Raw genomic sequence first — 20,643 nt, forward strand, 5'->3', positions numbered from 1 at the left:
TTCATTCCGTCACAGTCCTAAAGGCCAAACCGATTAGTCAAACTTCTCACATCCTTTGTGCAACTGTCAAAACGGTGAAGGCATTGTTTATCCGTCGCACCACTTTTCCACAAGCACATCTCAACGGATTAAAGAGAGGTGGCACATTCAAACATGATGAACAACAGCACAATGTAATAGAATGGCATGTTTGGGGGGGGCTGTAAGATTCACCTAAGATTTGTTAAGTCTGTACTATGTAACAACCATGAACCACTCCTGATTTCTTTATATTTTTCTGGGAAAATGGGAGATGCAGCAGATTAAACATTAAGGATTAAAAACAGTTTCTACAATTCAAACAAACTTTAAGTCAGTTTGTATGACCACCTTTATTCTTTAACACACCCTCAACTCTAAGGTAAGATGGCCACCCACTGAGACCCATTTTTCATGAGGCTTCAGTGAACTCAGATCCTGTGTTGGGTTTCCACTATTTTATGGTTATTTATTTATTGGTTAAAGCCTGCCACGTTGTCTTTTGTCCACCACATGTCCAGCTTCCACCCTCCATCCATTTTCTTCCACTTATCCTTATCAGGGTTGCGGCAGGGGAGTGCTGGAGCCTATCCCAGCTACCATAGGAAGAGTTCACCCTGCGCAGGCCCCCGTTTCCTTCTTGGAATCAACACAAAAACAAATAAGGTGTGGCTCAAGACTTTTGCACAGGACTGAAGTATGAAATAAGCTTGCATAATGTGAACTGATCAGCTTGACCTTTTAATACAAGTGTAAATTGAATGGATTAATGACAGTGCTCCTGAAAATCCTAATCAATATCTAAAAACAATGAATACAGTGAGGTTTTATTTTAAGCGATATAGCACAGCGTATAGTTTACGTCACTGTCAGAGTGAAGGACAGAGTTCATGTTCGGCTGTGTAAACTGGGTGTATTAAATTGTACCGTGTCAACAGAAGCAGACCTGAGAGCCAGCAGTTTCCAGCCAACAACCGTCTGTTATGTAATTTTAGTATCAATTTCACTTCCGGCACAGTAGGAGGCGCTACACAGCTGCCACGTGATGTCACCAGAGAAAATGAAACATGGCGGAGCAAAGGTGACGGTTTGTGAAAGTTGGCGATAACTGCGAGAACAAATTTTGACCCTTCTTGTCTTTGTCGCAGGTGTTTGAACCTTTAGGTGAGCCGCAGCGGTATGCTTATACCTTAATAGGTTCCGCACATGAACTGGGAGGCTGTAGTTGAGTTTGTTCGTCTGCAGTGGTCTTACCGAACCGGGCATTAGCTGTTAGCCGCGTTAGCAGCTAAACCAGCGCCTGCTTTTGTTTTTGTCGGGGCCCGGGGATTGTGTGCTAGAGGGAGGGCTGACATTTTTAAAGCCTTTTGGCTTTTTTTTTTTTACACTTCGCCTTATTTTTCAGAGACCATATCCCCACACTGGACTGTGCAGCTGATCTATTTTTAAATAGACTTTAGGTTTTCGTATTGCACTGCGGTTGAGGCGTGCTGGCAGTGCTCTCCGCTAAGGCCAACCACACAACAAAGCCATACGTGTTACACAGCTAACACACAACAGACTGTGTCTGCTTGCCCAGGAACTATGGATCCAAAACGCGCACACGACAAACCTCAAACGAGCGGCGGCGGTGGCGGCAGCAGCGAGGACTCCAGCTGCGGGAGCCCCGCGTCCCCCTCGAGCAGCCCCGCACAGCCATCGAGCAAACCCCTGATGCCTGGGGGCAACGTGTTCGCTAACGACGGCAGCTTCATGGAGCTGTTCAAGAAGAAGATGGAAGATGAGAGGAGGAAAAAGGAGATGCAGCAAACAGGTGGAGATGCCAGAGCCACCGAGCAAGGACAGACACCAGTGGAAAAGAAGGCCCCACCCGTGACGAGCTTTGTAAGGGGTTTAGCAGTTGTAAGATGAGAGAGCAGTAGTTCCACTCACAGCCAAAGTGAAGCACTATGCACTGATACAGCAGGCTTACTGGCACCATAGTTAGTACTCTGATGGCTGACATGTCATTTTTATGAGTGTTTCATACATATGCTGGTGATTGTATTATCCCTGAGATATTTCAGTAAAATCACCCACAGTGATGGTGTAAAACAAACAATAGCTTAGTAAAGTGTAGGGATGATCCTCACTGATGGTTTCGCTGGTGGCGCGAGACAAGTGTAGACCTTCTGCTCTGGTGTAGTCTCCTTCATTGGCAGTCCACGTGCAAGAGCTCGTATAACGGTTTCAGTCTTCTATCCCCTAACCCAGGTGGGGAAGCGCCGAGGCGGTGTGTTCCTAAAGACCGGCATTGTTGCGAAGAAGCAGAAACAAGACACAGAAGTAAGTGGGATGGAAGGTGGCAATATTGATTGTGTTGTTCCCACAGGTGATAACCTCTGCCTCCTCCCCTGCAGGCTGAGCCAGGCAAGAGCGATGCTTGGTCTAAGTACATGGCTGAGGTGAAAAAGTACAAAGCCCACCAGTGTGGCGACGACGACAAAACCAGGCCTCTGGTCAAGTAGGCTCCAGGAGGTGGAAATGAAGTGCTTTGCTGGTGGGGGGCAACTACCTGGGACAACCTCAACGAGGGCCTGCCAATCCTCGCCTCCTGTACTATCAGTTCGAGTTGCCCTTCATTTTTACATCATTCACAAACTGCTTAGATTTACCCACCCCCTTTTTTTGTTTTTTTAAATTGTTTTTGTCTTGCTTGTTACTTGTTGGACTCTGTTCATTTGAGTTGATGTCAAAAAATATTTCAGACACTTGAACATTTATTATTGAGGACCTTTTACATTTTTCATGTCTGGTTTATTTGGGGTTTCATTAAGGACTAAGTTGATTTAATAGCTAAATCAAGGGTTCAATTAAATCTACACTGCCTATAATTGTGTCATGTTGTGTTTCGACATTCTCATAAATACCACTGTAAAGGCATCTGAGGAGCAGAGACTGTATGTAAAAGATGGCTGTTGTTTGCAGGTCTGAAAAGAGAAGGCAATGTTGAAATGTTTTAAGCCTGCATTCTTTCTTGACTCTGCTTACAAAATCAGGTCTGATTGTATTTGCTTGTTAAGGATCCAGGGACACAGTTTCTGGGCTCTTGCCTTTTTACCATGTTGTAGTATTTTGCCATATTATTAGCCATAATCATGTAGCAAGTGTTTAAACAGAGTTTGATAAAAGTCCTGTGTTCCAGACACTCCTGTGCTGAGTAAGACTGCAGAACACAAGGCTTAAGATCAGGCCTTTTTTTAAAATTCTATTCTTTTATTAGATAATCCAAATTGTGTAGCAATATACGAATGGCTAGCCTTGTAATTTCAATTGGGTGGGGTTATCTCAGGCATTGTTTTGACTGAAGTTTGTTTTTGGTATCATCTTTTTGCTAAATGACCTTTGTCTTTGCCACAATATGTACTTTCATCCAACATGTTCTCTCTATTAATTGTATCTCAATTGGACCAATTTCCCTAACCCTTCCAGACATCACTATTTACTTTTTTCTTTATGCCCAAAATTACAGATGTGTTTTATTTTATTTTTAAGATAACTCCAGTCACTGCACAGTATATAATTTGTTTCCTAGCCATCTCACATTCAAACCTAATCTGTGGATGTCTGGACATTAAACCTGGGAGAGACGCCACATTAATCATTCTATTGGAGGCAATAAAAATAGCTAATGATGCTAACAGAGTTAGATCTGGGAAAACGAAATCAATTCTAATGATGTCTGCAAACACTTCGAATAGTGTATGGGCTCACTCTCTACTTCAGTCATACAGGATAAAACATGTTTATTTCACAAAGGATGGTCCCCATTAAAGCCAGAGCAGTGGATAAAGTAGGTACGCTGACTCTGCACAAGTCTGCATTGTCTTCAGCTTCCAGTCAGATCCACCTCATTTGTCACAGCTGAACACCAAGATAGTAATGGCCAAAAATGCTGTTTTATGTCCAGCTTTTATATACAGTCTATGGTCCAGGGGTCAACATGATATAGAAGCTTCAGCTTCATTTGACTTTCATAATGCAGCTTGAATGATTCATTTGAAGAGAAAGATTTTAATTAAAAGTCAGTTTGAGTTCTATACAGGAACAAATTTATCCAGGAATTCAAGTACAATTAAAACATGTACAGCTCTCTCTTAAAAAAAAAAAAAAGGCTCAAATTCAACAATTTGTTTACATTTCTTACAGGTATCAGTGATAATTACATTATGATAAAAACAGCACCAAGTAGACACACTGACCATGCATCAGAAAGGGAGCCATACAAAAGGCACACAGTCCCAGCAAGCACACACACACACACCTCAATCAACTATAAATCCCATTCATTCATTCCTCCCTGTCCACAGTGATATAGGTCTATTGTGTAAACATTGGCAAACTGCATTTGCCATTTTATTTAACAGCTCAAAGATTTAAAAGTTGTCATTGTTTTAAAAAGGTTATTTTTAACTGGTAGTTGTGGATAGTTGAGCTGATCTTAAAAGCAAAAGTCTGTAATTCAGACCCCTGTTATGTGCGGTCTGTGCGTCCCGGCTGTCCCAACGTTTCCTCGTTTAATTGGACTGCATCAGCTGGGTCCGCTGGATCATAGAGTCTTCCTCTTAGCATCACCTCCCTGGCTTTGACTGACATCTAGACGGGAACAGCACAGTGTTTGAAATCTCAACAAAAACATTACAAAGAGGGAAGGGGGGAAAAAATTGTTTTTTTTAAAGTAAGGCATGCTGCCACCAACAGATGAGAACAAGACCGGACAGAAAATAAATAAATAAAAAGAGGAGGAGGGGGGGACAACCTGAGACAGAGAACATCAGACACTTGAAAGGAAAAGCAGAAGAGCAAAGGAGCAGGCTTTTGAGGTGGAGGGAGCGAGGGTCAGATTTTACCTGAGAAAGCGAGCTGCAAGTGAGGAGGCAGAGCAACCTGAGACCCTGACTGGAGGCTCTTATACAGATCTGAGGAGACAGGACAGGGCGACAAGAAACAAAGAGGGAGAAGATGGGAGGAACAAGTACCAACGGAACGGGGAGGTCAGAGGAGAGACGTGTGAGAGGAAGGAGCAGGAGGAGAAAGGAGGGGATAAAGGCAGAAGTGTGAGGCCAAATGTGAGATAGGAGAGGAAGCATGATGTAATACAGAATTGATGGGGGAGCAAACAAAAATGCAATGTCTTACATTAATTACAAAGCTTACATTTAGACACAAAACATGGTGATAAATGAGAACGCACTACAACACAAAAAAAGCCCTACACAGGAAACACCCACACAAAAGCAGACACACACCCCAACAGCCTCACACATACACAGTGCTTTCATGATGTCATATTGTAAAGAAAGCAATGCTCTTAGTTAAATCTGCAGCTGCCATCAATGTCAGAGTTGCACCTGGTGCATAATCTAAGCCCCCCCCCAGTACAATGAGCGCTTGTGACCTGTGTGCATCACTCACTCTGGGTCAGGGTGGAGAACGGTGGGTTGCTACTGGCTGCAGAGCTGCTGGGTGCCGTGTTGGAGCCTGCTGCACCCAGCGAAGGCAGGTTTAACAGTGAAGGGAACTGGAAGGGCAGGGACACAGGCACCAGCCCCCCCAGCATCCCAAAACCGAGCGGAAGAGACGAGGCTGAGCTGAGCAGATTGCTGCTTCCTGCCGCGGAGACCTGAGCAAAAAAACAGGTTAGGAGTGTTTAACAACAGGAAGAAAGTGGTTTCATTCAACAGATTCAGGGTTGAAAAATCCACCTGTGTACATGTGCTGCAGACAGTGTATCCGCACAGTATTCACAGAGCTTCACTTGGTCCACATTGTCTCATGTTACAGCCTTATTCCAAAATGATTAAATCATTTTTTCACCTTAAAATTCTTCACATAATGACAAGTGAAAAAATGCTGGTAGTAGCCAGTGGTACCCCTCAGCCTGCTGGTAGATACATATGGTATCAATTTCAAAATCCTACCTCGCCTTGTTCTCAAGTTATTGCGTTCACAAGCTTGTCAGGAAAACTTGACCTCTGACCTTTAGGTCGAGGTCACTGAGACTTTAGTAGAAACATCTGTCGTATCCATTTGAAAATCCTAAGTGACATTCACAAGATTTTCAGAAAACTTGACCTTTAGGTCGAAGCCACTTAAGATTCTTTTAGCAGATACACCTATGGTATCGATTTGAAATTCCTGCATCGCTTCGTTCTCATGAATTCCTCTGAGACAGGATTACATCGAGGCACAGATCTGGGGAAGGGTACAGATAAAATGTCTACAGCATTGAAGGTCTCAATGAGCACAGTGGCCTACATCATCTGTAAATGGAATCTGAGGAATCGGGGTAGAAGGACCTTAGTCAGTAATGCGACCAAGAACCCAATGGTGACTGAGCTCTAGCATTGCTCTGTGGCAGAAGAAGAAACTTCCAGAAGGACAACCATTTCTGCATCATTACAACAATCAACTGAATCAGTTAAAGGCACATGATGTTTGCCAAAAGCCAGTTAAAGAGTCTCAGACCACGAGGAACAAAATTCTCTGGTCTCATGAAACAAAGATTTAACACTTTGGTCTGAAGCATCATGTCTGGAGGAAACCACGCACTCAGCCAAAATAACAAAGAGGGGTTTCAAGATCACTCTGTGTGTTCTTGAGTGGCCCAAACTTGAACATGACTGAACATCTCTGGATCTGAAGATGAGCGTCGCTGCACAGCTATTTAATCTGAAGACACTTGAGAGGTTCTGCAAAGAAGGATAATAAGAAACTGCCCCACAATAGGTGTGCCAAGCTTGCAGCGTCATTCTCAAAAAGACTTGAGGCTATAATTGCTGCTTGTCATTATGCTGTACTGTATGCAGAGGTAAAATATGAAACTAATCCATTTTCGAATAAGGCATGTGAAGCACTGTGAACACTTTCCAGATGTACATCCTACATGTTTCCTTATCTAGCCATACTGGCACTACAAACCTGTGGCAGCTGAGAAGAGACGGATGACATTGGGACAGATGTGACTGGCTTGGCGCCCTGAGGTGTCCCGCCCCCAGACCTCTGGCGCTGACCTTGATTGGCAGAGGCTGTCGTGGGGGAGGCACTGGATCCTGAATGCTTGCTTATGGATGAGGTGTTAATAAGGCTGGTGTTGGTGCTGCTGTTGCTGTTGGGGGTCTTCTGGCTGCCTGGAGGAGTGTAACTGCCTTGCCCCGGCTTGTTCACTCCTCCTTGGGCACCTGAGAACGGCGGGCGGAAACCTGCTGGGCTTTTGTTAGGGTACTGGTGTAGGGACGGGGTTGCCTGAGACCTGGGACTTTGAGAAATGGAAGCTGAGGATGAGGTGGCAACGGTGACGATGGGGTTGGGTGTGCGGGGAGTGAGTTTGACGATGGGTGGGATGCTGCTGTGGGTGGACTTGGTGAGAGTGGCGTGCATAGGGGTGATGAAGTTAGACTGTGGTTGTGGCTGTGCTTGTACGCTGGGGAGTGTTTGCGAGAGGGAGGAGGAGGATTTACTCTGGGGAGTCTGGGGCAGGTGAGGTGTCTGAAATGTTTTCTGGACCGTGACTGAGGGCGATGAGAGGGTGTGTAGCCGAGGTGATGTGATGATCAGAGTGTCAACACTGTTGACTTTGTTATTATTGCTGCCTTTGAGGAGCCCAGAAGGGGCAGTGGAGACCCCGGTCTTTGATCCTGGTGCCACTAGTGGAGACGCAGTGGGCGGTGGACGTGGTTTAGGTGGAGACACTGAGGCAGGCATGTTGGCTTTAGTCACACCCACACTCAAAGGTCTCTGCGTGTTTAAAAGTAAATGTCTGTGCGCCTGCGCAGTGCCCTTAACAACCCCCATGCCATCCACCCTGACCAAGGGCAGAGGAGAGGACGTGACGGAGGGAGACCGAGACAAAGAGGTGGAGGATGACGAAGAGGTAGAGATGTAGTGAGGTGCTTTGGAGCTATTGGGAGTGCTGACAGAGTTCTTTTTCTGCTGCAGGATGACCGGTGAGGTGTGGAGGCCGGAGGGGGTGGTGACAGTCTTGGGTTTATCTGGGGACGGGGGGCTGTCCCCCTGGGCCAGGCCCTTAGCTGCATTGCCAAGGATGGCCAAGGCCTGAGAGATGGAGTCCAGAGAGGGAGCCTCATCGAGGGAATCGAGACATATGGGCTCAGACGGTGACTGAGTCGGACGCGTGGCGACCTGGGCAGCAGGGGAGGGAGTGGCACCTGCTGAGGGTGTGGTGTGACGAACCCACACAGCCTCCTGGAAAATACAGAGGACACAAATATACTTTTAGCGACATTTAAGAGCACCGCCATGTTTCTTCAAGTTAATCTGAAATCATCATTCATATACTAGGAGTAGCAGGTGAAACACAACAACAGTATCACAATATTCTGCATGGCGATACTGTATCAATACACAAACCCAAATATTGATATTTTATCAAACACATTAAAATACAAGAGGGCTCATTTCACGCATCATGAGATAACGTTAGCCGAGCACCGTGAGAGAACTTTAACCTTATTGACAAAGTTTCACTTTGAAGAGATCATTTGCATAACTTGTGTTTTTCACAATTTACTGTCCAGAGTTTCTGCTCCAACTTCCAGCTGCTGTACAGTTTCTAATGAGAACACATTTAGAATCTAAACCTTTAAAAAAAAAAAAAGAAGAGGTGTCAAACATAATGGCCAGAGCTGACCCAGCAAAGATTCAAATCTGGTGCACTTGACACAGCAGGGCATGCCGACATTTAACTATATTTGAATAAGTTTTACAGTTTTTCCTGTTGATAAAAACCTCCCCCATGGCTATTCATGCTACACCAAAGTAATTAGGAATAGCAGGACAGTCTGGGTAGTGCACTACCAGAACCCTTTTTGTAATTTTACATTTATTTCATACAAATTAGGTCCAAAGAGTCGTGCCGACAGATTTCTTTGGTTTCCCATAGCTGCATTTCTTTATGATGTAGAAAAACTAAGAAGTATGGTTGAAACTATGCTTCTTTTTCTCATTTTAAGTTATCTCAGAGAGTTATATTAGTCACTAAAGTTCTTTACACTGACAAAAAGGAGTGTTTCACTGGTCCAGCCCACTTTAGATCAAAGTGGGCAAGTGTAAAATGTGTAGCAGTCATCCCTTCTATATCAAGAGCCCTTCCATTACAAAGTCACTCTGCTGACAGATGGATTGCAGATTAACTTGAAAGTTCAACTAACCTTTGGCTTGGCTTTGGGAACAGGGAGCATCTTCTTCTTTGCTCTGGAACAAAATAAAATTGAATGAGTTATTAGAACAAATCAGTGATGAGAAAATAGGTTAATAGTAAGGTGAAAAACGTACGTGTAGCCAGTGAGATGACCGTGAGCCATGATGCTTTCTTTGAACAGCATCCTGCAGATGGGGAAATACAGAAATATGAATACAACAAGCACTAATATTAGGGAATTACTTCTTCATTACCATTCTATTTAAGCCATGATTGAAAACATACGAGAAAGATAGCCGCTATTATAATCACTGGACAACCACAGAAATCGCATTAGCTGCTGTCACACACCTGGCCTGCATCCACCCCTTAGGCCAGAGGGGTTTGACTTCAGTCTCCATGAAGGCTTTGAGGTAGTCTTCCAGAGACAGCGTGTTCTTGCCTTCACGCTCGTAGCAGGTTAGCTTCACCCGCACCAAGTTACACAGCAGTGACCTGGAAGGCAAACAGCATTAAGTTGACCTCTGATCTTGAGGTTGAGGTCGCTGAGATTCTAACTCGTCTGAGATTATTAGTAAATACACCTATACTATGAATTTGAAATTCCTACGTTGCTTAGTTCTCAAGTTAACATATTCACAAACCTTGAAGTCCACATCACCCACCCACCTGGCAAGGTGACGACATTACAATATACCATAAAAGGCTGATGGGTAAAAACTGGGGAGGATCTTTTAAAATGAAAAGCCACATCATGTTCATTTTACAGCAATTTTTGTTAAAATTAAATAAAAGATTTTTTCCATGTACTGCAATGTATTCACACACCCAGCACTGAGTGTGTGATGTTCGAAGCACTACAAAGTGTCACACTTGATGACTGCCTGCAGCTTTCCCTCTCCAGTAGCTTCCAGAAACACTGGGCTGGACCTGGCTGAACAAACACCTCGCATGATCGACAAACATGGCTTCTCATATGCAAACTGTGCAGATCCAACTACCAGAGGTGTCTTGATATATGATCAATGATGGCTGTTTTTTGTGTCCTAGAGTTTCCAGAGGCGTGGGATCACAGCAGATGCTCTCGATATGGATAAAGCGCCCTAGATCTCAGCTTTATGCCACTCAGAGCTACCAGAATGCACTGAACTGCTGAATAAAGAAAACAAGTAGAGTGGAAAGGATGGATCCTGTGAGCACAGAGAGGAAACTGACCTGAGTCTGTCATCCCACACAAACTTCTTCCGAGGCCCTATCACCCTCTTCCCCGGCTTCTCCTCATCGTCATCCTCCGAGCCATTTTTCTCTCCCTCCTCAGACTGCTGCCTGCGAGCAAAGAAACAAACATTTTAGATTAAGGAAAAAAGATATGTGAGCTCAGAGTAAGAGCCCAGAGCGAGTCCTTACTTTGCAACTTTGGCAATGCAGTCCATGTTGTATCGAGCGATCTGCTCTGGCATCACACTGCACACCGCCAACTTCAGCTTCAGCAGGGGCGTTCGTAGTCGGTCATCCTGGACAACGAGAGAAATCAACACTCATAAGGACAATACAGAAATGAATAATGGACACACAGACACAAAAACAACAGCTTTTGCACAAATGCAGCAGTTGCCTCATAACAGGTTTAGCCCATTTTTTGCGACTGTTGTCAGTCCTGCGTGAACACCCAAGCGGGGGATAAGTGTGGGTTTGCACTGCCTACACAGACCCGCAGTTCACCCACAGCTATCCATTGTGGGTGCATATGGGCATGTTTGCTGAGTGTGCTGAGGAGAGCATCATAGCAACACAGATGCTAAATGTACTGCTGTGGAGATCAACAGCAAAACATATTCTGGCCAACAAAAAACAAGTCAGGGCCTTAAGCTGCTGTCGGTCTGCTCTTTGTGAATGAACTGAAGCGGCTCTCTTATAAAAAGTTTTAGATGGGACCACCGTGTTAGCATCTAGCAGGGTTAATGTCACTAACGTAAGGTAAGGTAATGTAATGCTTTAATCGCATGCACACAGGTCAGAGCTCTGGGCAGAATGTTATTCTGAGGGACATCCATGAACTGAGGAAAACCTAAGAGCTGATTTAGAACAAAATGAGTAGTACTGGGTGTGTTACTCTGCGTTTGGGCTTCAGTAGAGTTAAACTCACTTAGCTTTTTGCTCCATTTGCTGCTGTTGCATTTTGATACAGCCAAATTCACACTAAATCTGTCTTTGTGAATGAATGATTAAGCAGTTGTCAACACTGGGGAGGAAAAACTCCCTTTTAACAGGAAGACACCTTAGGCAGAACCAGTCACTCATAGAAGTGTTTTCCTGAAAGAAGAACGTGCAGCAGCTGTTCCAGTCTGACTTAAAGCCACAGACACTGAGACTGGTAGAAATGGTGCTCATAGCATCTTCACTAAGTGGAAGGACATGGGACCTTTAAGTGATGTCAAATGCAAATCGTAGACCTCTTGGGATCCCGTTTTACCAAAACTCATTCTAACAGTAAGAACACTTGCTGCCACACACCTGTATGTTGAGGCTGAGCTTCTTCAGTCGTTTGAGCAGAGCATCTTTATTGCAGGGCACAAAGGCCTCCAGGTGAGAGTAGACAGCTGAACGCACCTCTGTGGGCTGCTCCTGAACCTGCAGCTCGATGCTGACACACACAGAAACAAACACAAATTTACATTTAATTGATTTTATACAAATTAATCCGCACTAATTCAAAATGAAGGAATGTACTCACTCCAGTAGGATGTTATTCATGTCCAGTGTGAAGAATTTCTTTCTGCCCTCTTCATCAAACAGACGGGACGCCTGTGACAAACAGACATCGCAGCAGTGAATAGGACTGGTTATGTAGGCAGTCTACTTCACATTTAATTTACACTCTTACTAACAATTATTTAATAAAAAAAATAAATATGAGCTGGTAGAAGGCTCATACCGCCCTCAGGTCTTCAATGCGTTTCGCGAGTGGGTCTGGAAGTCCGCAGGGCAGAGGAGGAGGGGTAATCACACTGCTCTGCACCGCCCGGCTACCTCCCATTTTGTGTCCCATCCCAAAGGAGCCGTTCTCCCCCTGAGCCGGGCTGGAAGGCTGAGGCGAGTCCAGCATCCCAAAGTCCAGGTCACCCATCATGTCCTGCAGTAAGTCGTTGTTGGCCGAGCCGAGCAGCGACATCACAGCAGGGTCTGCGGAAAGGTCGGCCATGTTGCACTCGTTGCTGCCAGCGGCCTTGGGATGGGTGTTCAGGAGCGCACTGTTGGTGTTGGGCACTTTGGGGCTAGGTCGCGGCAGACCGGCGGCGGCCATGTTCTTCTTGCGCATCTCCTCCTTTTCCCTGGTGAAGCGTCGCAGCATGTTGGCCAGGTGCAGGGAATCCTTCATCAGCTTCTTCCTCTTCTTCTTTTCTGGCCGGTTTAAAGCTAAAACGCTGCCGAGACCAAAGAAGCACAGAGAATAAAGACGTTTAAGGCACAGCGTTGGGATAAGGTCTGTGGTTACAGCAGTGTTTCACTGACATCACTGGACAACAAATTCTTACTAACCGTTTAGTATATTGTAATTAAAGTGGCATAAAACGGAACTAGCCTCCTACCCTCCTTTCAGCCAATAACAGACCAGAACACACAAGTACTACAAAGAAGTTTAGGCCAAGTACTGCTTATGCCTTCTGGGGAAAAACTAGTGGTAAAATAAATTATATAGAGGACTTTCACCTCAGAAATTAAAGTTCAAGTCCCATGTAAAAGCCAAAAAGTAGTGTTGAACTATTTTTAAATAAATGAATAATGTAGATATTCCTTTATTTGTCTGATGGGACGGGCACAACGAGGAGCAATGCTTATTCTTAAACGAACACCTCATGTTAATTTATCTAAGGAACGAATTAGCTACTTACTGAAATAACTATAATACAGGATTACAGGTCAAAACCTCACCCAGACTTTGGTACTTTGTTTTTTCGGGGTTTCTTTTCCTCCAAAATTCCACCATCTTGCTTTTTCCGTCGCTTTTTAATCACTCGCTCTTCACCGTCTTTCATCTTCTGCAGATAAGACACAAAAGGTGAAAAAAGGCATAGAATAATACAAGGAGCAAAGCAACAGCTTTTCTTTTTAACTATTTGTTCATATACAGAGTGCACAGAGAACCAAGCACCTACCTTGAAATGATTATCGTTTCCAGCCGCGTTTTCTCCCTCAGAGTCAGACGCAGCTCTGAACTGCAGAGTGCCCGTGTTGATGTAAAAGCCTCCATGTTTAGTGGTGAGAGAGGCCGGTACCAGCTCATCATACTGAGGACGGGGTAGAATTACAATTAACTGCTTGTTTTCTTATGATGCAACAGTCTTCTTCCCACGGTCAGTCTTCCAAACGACTACACATAATAATACTAAACTTTACTAATATTATTCTCAGTATTAAAGCTTATATATTTATTTGTTTAATGTTTTCCCTCCTATCCAGTTTCTTTTATTCTTCTGTTTCTACTGCAGATCAAAAGCATCCACTGACAAAAGGAAATGAAGCAAAGCAAAGAACCATCACTTTATATTAAAGTTACTGTAATTTCTCATTATTATTTTAATACAACATGAATGTTTATCATCTTTTTACTACACTTATTTTTTACTTTCATTACAAATAAGGTCGTTACTTATTTTAATCTTTGGCAAAGAGACCTGAAACGTAACCTATTCTGATGAACGCCAATAAAGAAGATTAATTTTTTTAAAAGAATAAACTCACAGCTTCTGAATTGTCAATGAAGGGATCGGTTTCATCGTAGCCGTAGCCGATGTCAATGAGATCCTGCATTCTGTCCTTTTTCTTCTTCTTCGAGCTGCCGCCCTGCAAATGGACAGTAAACACAAAGATCACAAAATATTTAAAAATACAACAGAAACACGCAACAATAATCACCCACACAGATTCAGCTGTAACCACAATATGGACAACAGAACCAGCGCTTCAGTACAGGGAGGCAGGGGCGCTGCTTGTCCCGCTGTGGTACTGGGGGTACAGGAAGCACCAAACATGGATCACAATAAACATGAGACTTTTACTTTTGAAAAGGACACTTCATCATCCAGAGGACCCTGTGGGGGCCTTTATGGCTGAAAGAAAAGTCATGCTCAATCATCCAGGTAAGTAAATCTCCAAAAGTTGATTCTGTCTCAGACTGAAGAAGTCACTTGGATGAGTGACGAAACGTTTCTCCCACTGAAAACGCTGCGTCCAGACGAACAGAATCAACTTTTAGAGGTTGAAAGAAAAGGTTTGCAGCTCTTAACCAGTTCGAATCATGTAAGCTAAAAGAGCAAAACTAGGAATACATTAACTGGGAAAAAATATTTACTTAATTTAAAAATGATATGCATGCTCAAACACAAAAACCAACACGTGTGTGTAAGTAAAAGCCTGTTTAACCTCGTCTTAACTGCAGAAGTCACCTGGAGCAAGAAATTAAATTAATAATGTTTTTTTTAACTCAAGATTATTTATTAGATTTCTAAATTGTCTGTTAGTTTTAAAAGAAAACTGTATACAGAACAAAATCCTACCAGTCACAAAATTTAGAAATTATTTTTAAATTAATTTAACAGAAAAGATACAATCAAACACAACAGCACACATATCAGTGACTCTTCAACAACAAGACATCAGAATGTTTCTATTCTACATTGTTACCATTTTGTAGAACTGCCACTGAACCATCGACCTGTGTGAGTTTTAGTCACCTTTTGATTGGCCGGTCAGTCAGTGGAAGAAAAACGGCGCCACTGTAACTAACTAAAACTGATCTAAAACTAGGTATGGTAAAATAATAATAACAACAATAATGATGATAATAATAGATTACTAAAATAAAAACAAAAATTAGACTAATCAAAAACAATATTGTGCAATTGAAATCGTTTCTACGTTTAGAAAGTTCAGTCTGATTATTTATTGAAACTTAGGATTTCTATGACAGTAAATCAACCGCTGACATAAAGCAGTCTCACTGTGCCCTCTATTAAATAATGATGTGAAGGAGAAAAAAAAAAAAAAAAAAAAAACATCTCTCATGCAAATAAAAACTAAAACTGAAAGTAAACTTTTCAAACAATAAAAACTAAAAGTAAACGAGCAAATTCTCTCTCTCTTAGAACCAATTCAGAAATGCTAAATTATGATAACTCAAACTCCAGAGAAGGTCTCTCAGTCACATTATCATTCAACTCCACTGACCCCTGCGGTTATTAGATAGCAGGCAGCCAAACAGAAGGAAGGGAAATCCAGGACAAACATTTTGCTACCATTCAACAACTTCAACTTGAAACCTAGCATTCAAATAGCTAGAATTTCCCTAACATGACTCTGACATTAGTCTCGTTTCTGGCTGTTGTGAAATATTCAGAATCGCCACTAATTTGCATGTTGTTATGGAGCCTGCTTCATTCCCGTGCTTGTAAAAGCCAATATTAGAAAAGACTTGTTATCAAGTGATAACATAGCTTTAACACTGTTTCTCAACCCTGGAACTAAGCCTACATTTTTGAAGCTTCCAAAAATTAGATTTTTAAACCATGAAGGGTTGAATAATTCCTCAAACGCCTGACTAGCAGTCAGGCAGGAAACGCTAACATTCTTCACGTTTTACTCTAGGGTCTTTACCTTACAACATAAAGCGACTTTGGACGACTGTTGTCCTCAACTGGTGTTACGCAAACAGGCCCGAGTTTACTTTGCTACTTACATATTTGCTTTCAAATTTTCTGGCAAGCTCTTCTACCTCCCGCCTCTCCTTCTCATCATCTGCAAAAGGGTCACTGGGGTCCAGCGGAGGAGTGAGTCCTTTGGGTACAGCAGAACCCACGGGCTTTACCTGAGGAACACCAGGATAGCAACTTGAATCGTAAATACGTAAGGCTGACAACAACATCAACGTCATAATCGCACCTGGCAATACATGCAACCTGCATAAAAAATAAAAATAAATGAAAAAGTAGGGAGGTTCTCACTACAGCAACTCTTTGTCTTGTGTGGATTAAGTAGGACACCTCTATATCGGTCATAACATAAGATGTAGACATAGGAGTAACAAGATAGGATGGTAATAATAAGAGGGTCCAGTGTCCCTGACACTTAAAATACTTCAGCCTGCATTCAGACTGCGTTTTTAAACTGCACTGCTTCAAACTCTCCAAAATCTATCTAAAGGTCATAATAAATAAATACATAAGGAGCATGAACATCACGTATTTATGGGCTCAGTGTGATCTACTTTATTTGCAAATCCTGTCAGACAAAAGTTCAGCAGCCACAACAACAACAAAACAACAAGTGCAACATGCACGCGGGTTCACCACCACCGGAGTTGTGCCCGGTTAGCCCCCCCGCTAACACCACCGTGTCTGCCTCTGCTCTCCTAACCTGAGAAAGAGATGAGTGGACCAGCTCGCCGTAGTTGAACTCGGAGGACCCTCGCTCATTCGGCTCGCTCAGCGTGAGGCTGAGGCGGACGGTGGGCTTCTTCTCCTCCCTCTGCGCGTCGCTACCTTTCTCGTTGCCGAACAGACCTCCGCCACCCCCTGACCCGACCGCACTCCCACCTCCATCTTTCCCAAAAGTGATGTCGACGGCCTCATCTTCGCGGCGGCGTTTCTTGCTGGTCTCCGGGGTCGGCGGCGGGGTGGTGTTGAGGGTGGAAATGGTGACGAACGGCACTTTCCTCGGCTCTGCCATTTGACGCTCTCCTTCCGACGTCCGGGCACACAAAACCTGGAGCGCCACGCTCCTCTCAGCCGCCAGTGGCAGGGGAGCTAAACTGGAGATGGTCGACAAGTAAGAGCTAGCTAGTTGCTCAGCTAGTTAGCTTCCTCGGAATGAGTGCTGCGGGCAACACAATGACTTTTATCGCTCCTCGGCCCGTTTTAATCCATACAGTATTATCCCTGGAACAGCCCCCGTCGCCTACGAGTGACTTAAACTGCAGGAAATCGCAGTTTTGACAGCTTCCATGAAATTGGTGGTTAGCTACCGCAAGGAGGATTCTGAAGTAGCCATCTTGATCATTATTATCATTATTCAGAGGCTGGGCGTGCATATGAAAAGAAAGCGGAAGGCAGAGAGGAAGGGGAACCGCGTTTGTCCAATGGCAGCGCAGAAACACGCCCACCTGACAGACTAGCGCGAACGTGGAGGAGGTGATTGTTCTGAACAGCCAGGATATCTCAGCTGTTTACTACAAAGAGAAAATATAATAATACATTTAAGTTATATCTTTAGGCACTTTGTTGTTTTTCATCTTAATGACTCTTTCTAGGTGCTGCACACTAGACAGCTTCTTCCTTTGTCCGACTTTATGTGTCCAGGGTTTTTAATCTTAATCTTTCCATAACGCTTTATTATCCAAGTCCCTTTCAAAACTACGTGTTTATCTCTCTGCTCCCGTGTTTTTCTCTCAATCGCATTTATCTTCAAAATCTTTGCATTTCTTCTCCATGGACAGATTTATTTCCTCATATTTGTTGGTCTCAAACGTCTTCTCCGATTTCCGGAGGAAAAGAATTTGTAGTTTTTCCGCTTTTGACTGTTGGATCTCTTTCATTTTTAAACTTGGCAGCCTCATCCTGCTCTTTTTTTCAACGATTTCTCCACCAGGGTTAAAATCTTAGTTTTAAGCCGTTTAACTTCATCCGTGAGACGCCTTTCATTTTCTTTCGTTTTTTCAGGCTCATTTTGGAGTTGCAAGAAATCAGGTTTAATGATATGAGACATTTTTTAATTGATGCATGTCGTTTGTATGAATTTTCAAGTATTAATTTACTAATATTGTGCTTCACATATTATCTGCGGTGTCACTTTATAGAATGGAATGTCACAGTGTGATGAGCACAGAGCATGCATGTGTTTGACTAAAAGACATCATGTTCTAGTTGTTTTGAGGCCGTGTTGTGTTTTAGATGCAATTGTGCCTTTTTTATTTTTTTATTTTATCCTTTTGATTGTTTGTCGTTATCTTTCTCAGTAAAACTGTGGCAGTTTTCACTGATGGTACTTTAATTTGTGTACTTTTTCACAAGTAAATCTGGAGTTACTACTGATTTACTCCAATATTAAATAATCTGTATTCAGATTTAAGAGTACAGGAAAATTTATTTTTCACTGAGTGGTTCTGCCTCAGCACTGGACAACATATATTAATGCTTTATAATATTTATCTCAAATCAAGTAAGATGTACAGAGGACTGTGTCAACACGCTAGGATTAATTATGCCATTTCTTTACACTTTTGCAGGATTCTCTAATATGGACTGTACATCATTAAAATACTGCAATTTCAGTAAGTATACACATTTCATATAATCATAGTCTGTAACTTTATTATTGGCATTAGCCCAAGTAATTAAACATTTTAGTTAGTAAAGAAAAGAATGGGCATTTTGATTGTATGTGCACCATAGTCTATGTAACAAATAACCATATAGCCCAATAACTATATAATAAGGTGGATCCAACTTCAGTTTCACACTCTTCGTTTATCAGAAATACACTGCTCAAAAAAATAAAGGGAATACAAAAATAAGACATCCCAGATCTGAATGAATGAAATATTCTTATTAAATACTTTGTTCTTTGCATAGTTGAATGTGCTGACAACAAAATCACATCAAAATCATCAATGGAAATCAAATTTAACAACCCATGGATTTGGAGCCCCACTCAAAATTAAAGTGGAAAAACACATTACAGGCTGATCCAACTTTCATGTAATGTCTTTTTTTTTTTAAAGTCAAATAAAGCTCAGTAGTGTGTGTGGCTCTATGATCTCCCTGCAGTGCCTGGGCATGCTCCTGATGAGGTGGCGGATGGTGTCCTGAGGGATCTCTTCCCAGACATGGACTAAAGCATCCGCCAGCTCCTGGACAGTATGTGGTGCACCGTGGCTTTGGTGGATAGAGCGAGACGTGATGTCCCAGATGTGCTCGACTGGATATAGGTCTGGGGAACGGGTAGGCCAGTCCATAGCATTAATGCCTTTGTCTTGCAGGAACTGCTGACACACTCCAGCCACATGAAGTCTAGCATTGTCTTGCATTAGGAGGAACCCAGGCCCAACAACACCAGCATATGGACTCACAAGGGGTCTGAGGATCTCATCTCGGTACCTAATGGCAGTCAGGCTACCTCTGGCGAGCACATGGAGGGCTGTTCAGCCCCACAAAGAAATGCCACCCCAAACCGTTACTGACCCACTGCCAAATCGGTCATGCTGGAGGATGTTGCAGGCAGCAGAATGTTCTCCATCATGTCTCCAGACTCTGTCACGTCTGTCATAATGTGCTCAATGTGAACCTGCATTCATCTGTGAAGAGCACAGGGCACCAGTGGCAAAGTTCCCAATCTTGGTGTTCTCTGGCAAATGTCAAACGTCCTGCACGGTGTTGGGCTGTAAGTACAATCCCCACCTGTGGACATCAGGCCTTCATCCCACCCTCATGGAGTCTGTTTCTGACCGTTTGAGCAGACACATGCACATTTGTGGCCGGCTGGAGGTCATTTTGCAGAGCTCTGGCAGTGCTCCTCCTGTTCTTCCTTGCAGCAGGAGGTATCAGTCCTGCTGCTGGGTTGTTGCTCTCCTATGGCCTCCTGTAGCTTGATTTCACAGAAGTGTGATTGACTTGGAGTTACATTGTGTCTTTAAGTTTTCCAGTTTTCTGTTTTTTTTAGCAGTGGATAATCAAAAATGTGTTACATGCTTAAATTTACACAGAAAAGTCAGAAATCTGCTCTTGTTCCATCTCTGTTCTGTCCTCATTCTCCATCTCCCTCTCTGTTCCTCTCTCCCCCTCTCTGTTCCCCTCTCTCTCTCTCTGTTCCTCTCTCTCCCTCTCTGTTCCTCTCTCTCCCTCTTTGTGCTGACAATCAAGCCAAACACCAACATCATCAAATATACAGTTGAAACCAGATATTTACATACTCTCCAGATAAAAACAGATACTTTTTAATTGTAACATCAAATCAGACTAAATGTTTATTTTTTTAGGTTGATAAATATAAAGAGTAAAGAGAGAAACTATCTGTATTTCTTAATTGTAAATGGCACCAAATTGTATTCAAAATTAAGCCACACTTATGGAGCTCCACAATTCTTTTTCTGGTGTTTTGGTTGACATCTCTTGATTTTCCCATTTCAAAGAAACAGGCTCTGTGTTTTGCCTTATATGCATCTGCAGGTGTGCCACAAATTTACTCACATGGACTCTACTAACCTATCAGAAGCTTCTTCAGCTCAGAATGGAATCATCTGGAGTTTTCTTATTAATTAACAACTTAGTGTACATGTACTCCTAATTTTGATGAAAGTGATAAAAATAGACAGATCTCTCTCTCTTTATTCTGACATTTAACTAATTCAAAAGATATTTCAATATTTATTTATC

At 43.0% G+C, this 20,643-nt stretch overlaps 2 protein-coding genes and 1 long non-coding RNA gene across 5 annotated transcripts; 2 read left to right on the forward strand and 1 right to left on the reverse strand.

The window, feature by feature from the left end:
* Positions 1–1,040: 1,040 nt before the first annotated feature.
* Positions 1,041–3,020, forward strand: trir (telomerase RNA component interacting RNase). The gene is made up of 3 exons (XM_026165839.2): positions 1,041–1,902; positions 2,272–2,343; positions 2,418–3,020. The coding sequence occupies exons 1-3, from the start codon at positions 1,603–1,605 to the stop codon at positions 2,523–2,525; spliced, it is 480 nt and encodes a 159-aa protein (XP_026021624.1). The 5' UTR covers positions 1,041–1,602; the 3' UTR covers positions 2,526–3,020.
* A 1,031-nt stretch (positions 3,021–4,051) lies between these two features.
* On the reverse strand, positions 4,052–17,323 carry ubn2b (ubinuclein 2b). Of its 2 annotated transcripts, XM_026165772.2 has the most exons (17): positions 16,631–17,323; positions 15,954–16,082; positions 13,961–14,062; positions 13,375–13,506; positions 13,151–13,257; positions 12,153–12,642; positions 11,952–12,022; positions 11,732–11,861; positions 10,625–10,731; positions 10,433–10,543; positions 9,569–9,712; positions 9,352–9,402; positions 9,228–9,270; positions 6,979–8,262; positions 5,473–5,680; positions 4,908–4,976; positions 4,052–4,653 (listed from the first exon to the last, which is right to left on the reverse strand). In XM_026165772.2, the coding sequence occupies exons 1-17, from the start codon at positions 16,940–16,942 to the stop codon at positions 4,607–4,609; spliced, it is 3,537 nt and encodes a 1,178-aa protein (XP_026021557.2). In that variant the 5' UTR covers positions 16,943–17,323; the 3' UTR covers positions 4,052–4,606. The 2 variants fall into 2 exon arrangements, with proteins under 2 accessions (XP_026021557.2, XP_026021560.2); XM_026165775.2 differs by lacking the exon at positions 4,908–4,976.
* Positions 16,901–19,274, forward strand: LOC113021273 (uncharacterized). 2 transcript variants are annotated; one of them, XR_013908645.1, is made up of 3 exons: positions 16,901–17,041; positions 18,498–18,542; positions 19,039–19,274. It is a non-coding gene; the product is annotated as an uncharacterized LOC113021273 (long non-coding RNA). The 2 variants fall into 2 exon arrangements; XR_003272273.2 differs by lacking the exon at positions 16,901–17,041 and adding an exon at positions 17,264–17,403.
* Positions 19,275–20,643: the final 1,369 nt, after the last annotated feature.

Source organism: Astatotilapia calliptera, chromosome 4 (genome assembly GCF_964374335.1).
Source record: "Astatotilapia calliptera chromosome 4, fAstCal68.1, whole genome shotgun sequence".
Lineage (NCBI taxonomy): Eukaryota > Metazoa > Chordata > Actinopteri > Cichliformes > Cichlidae > Astatotilapia > Astatotilapia calliptera.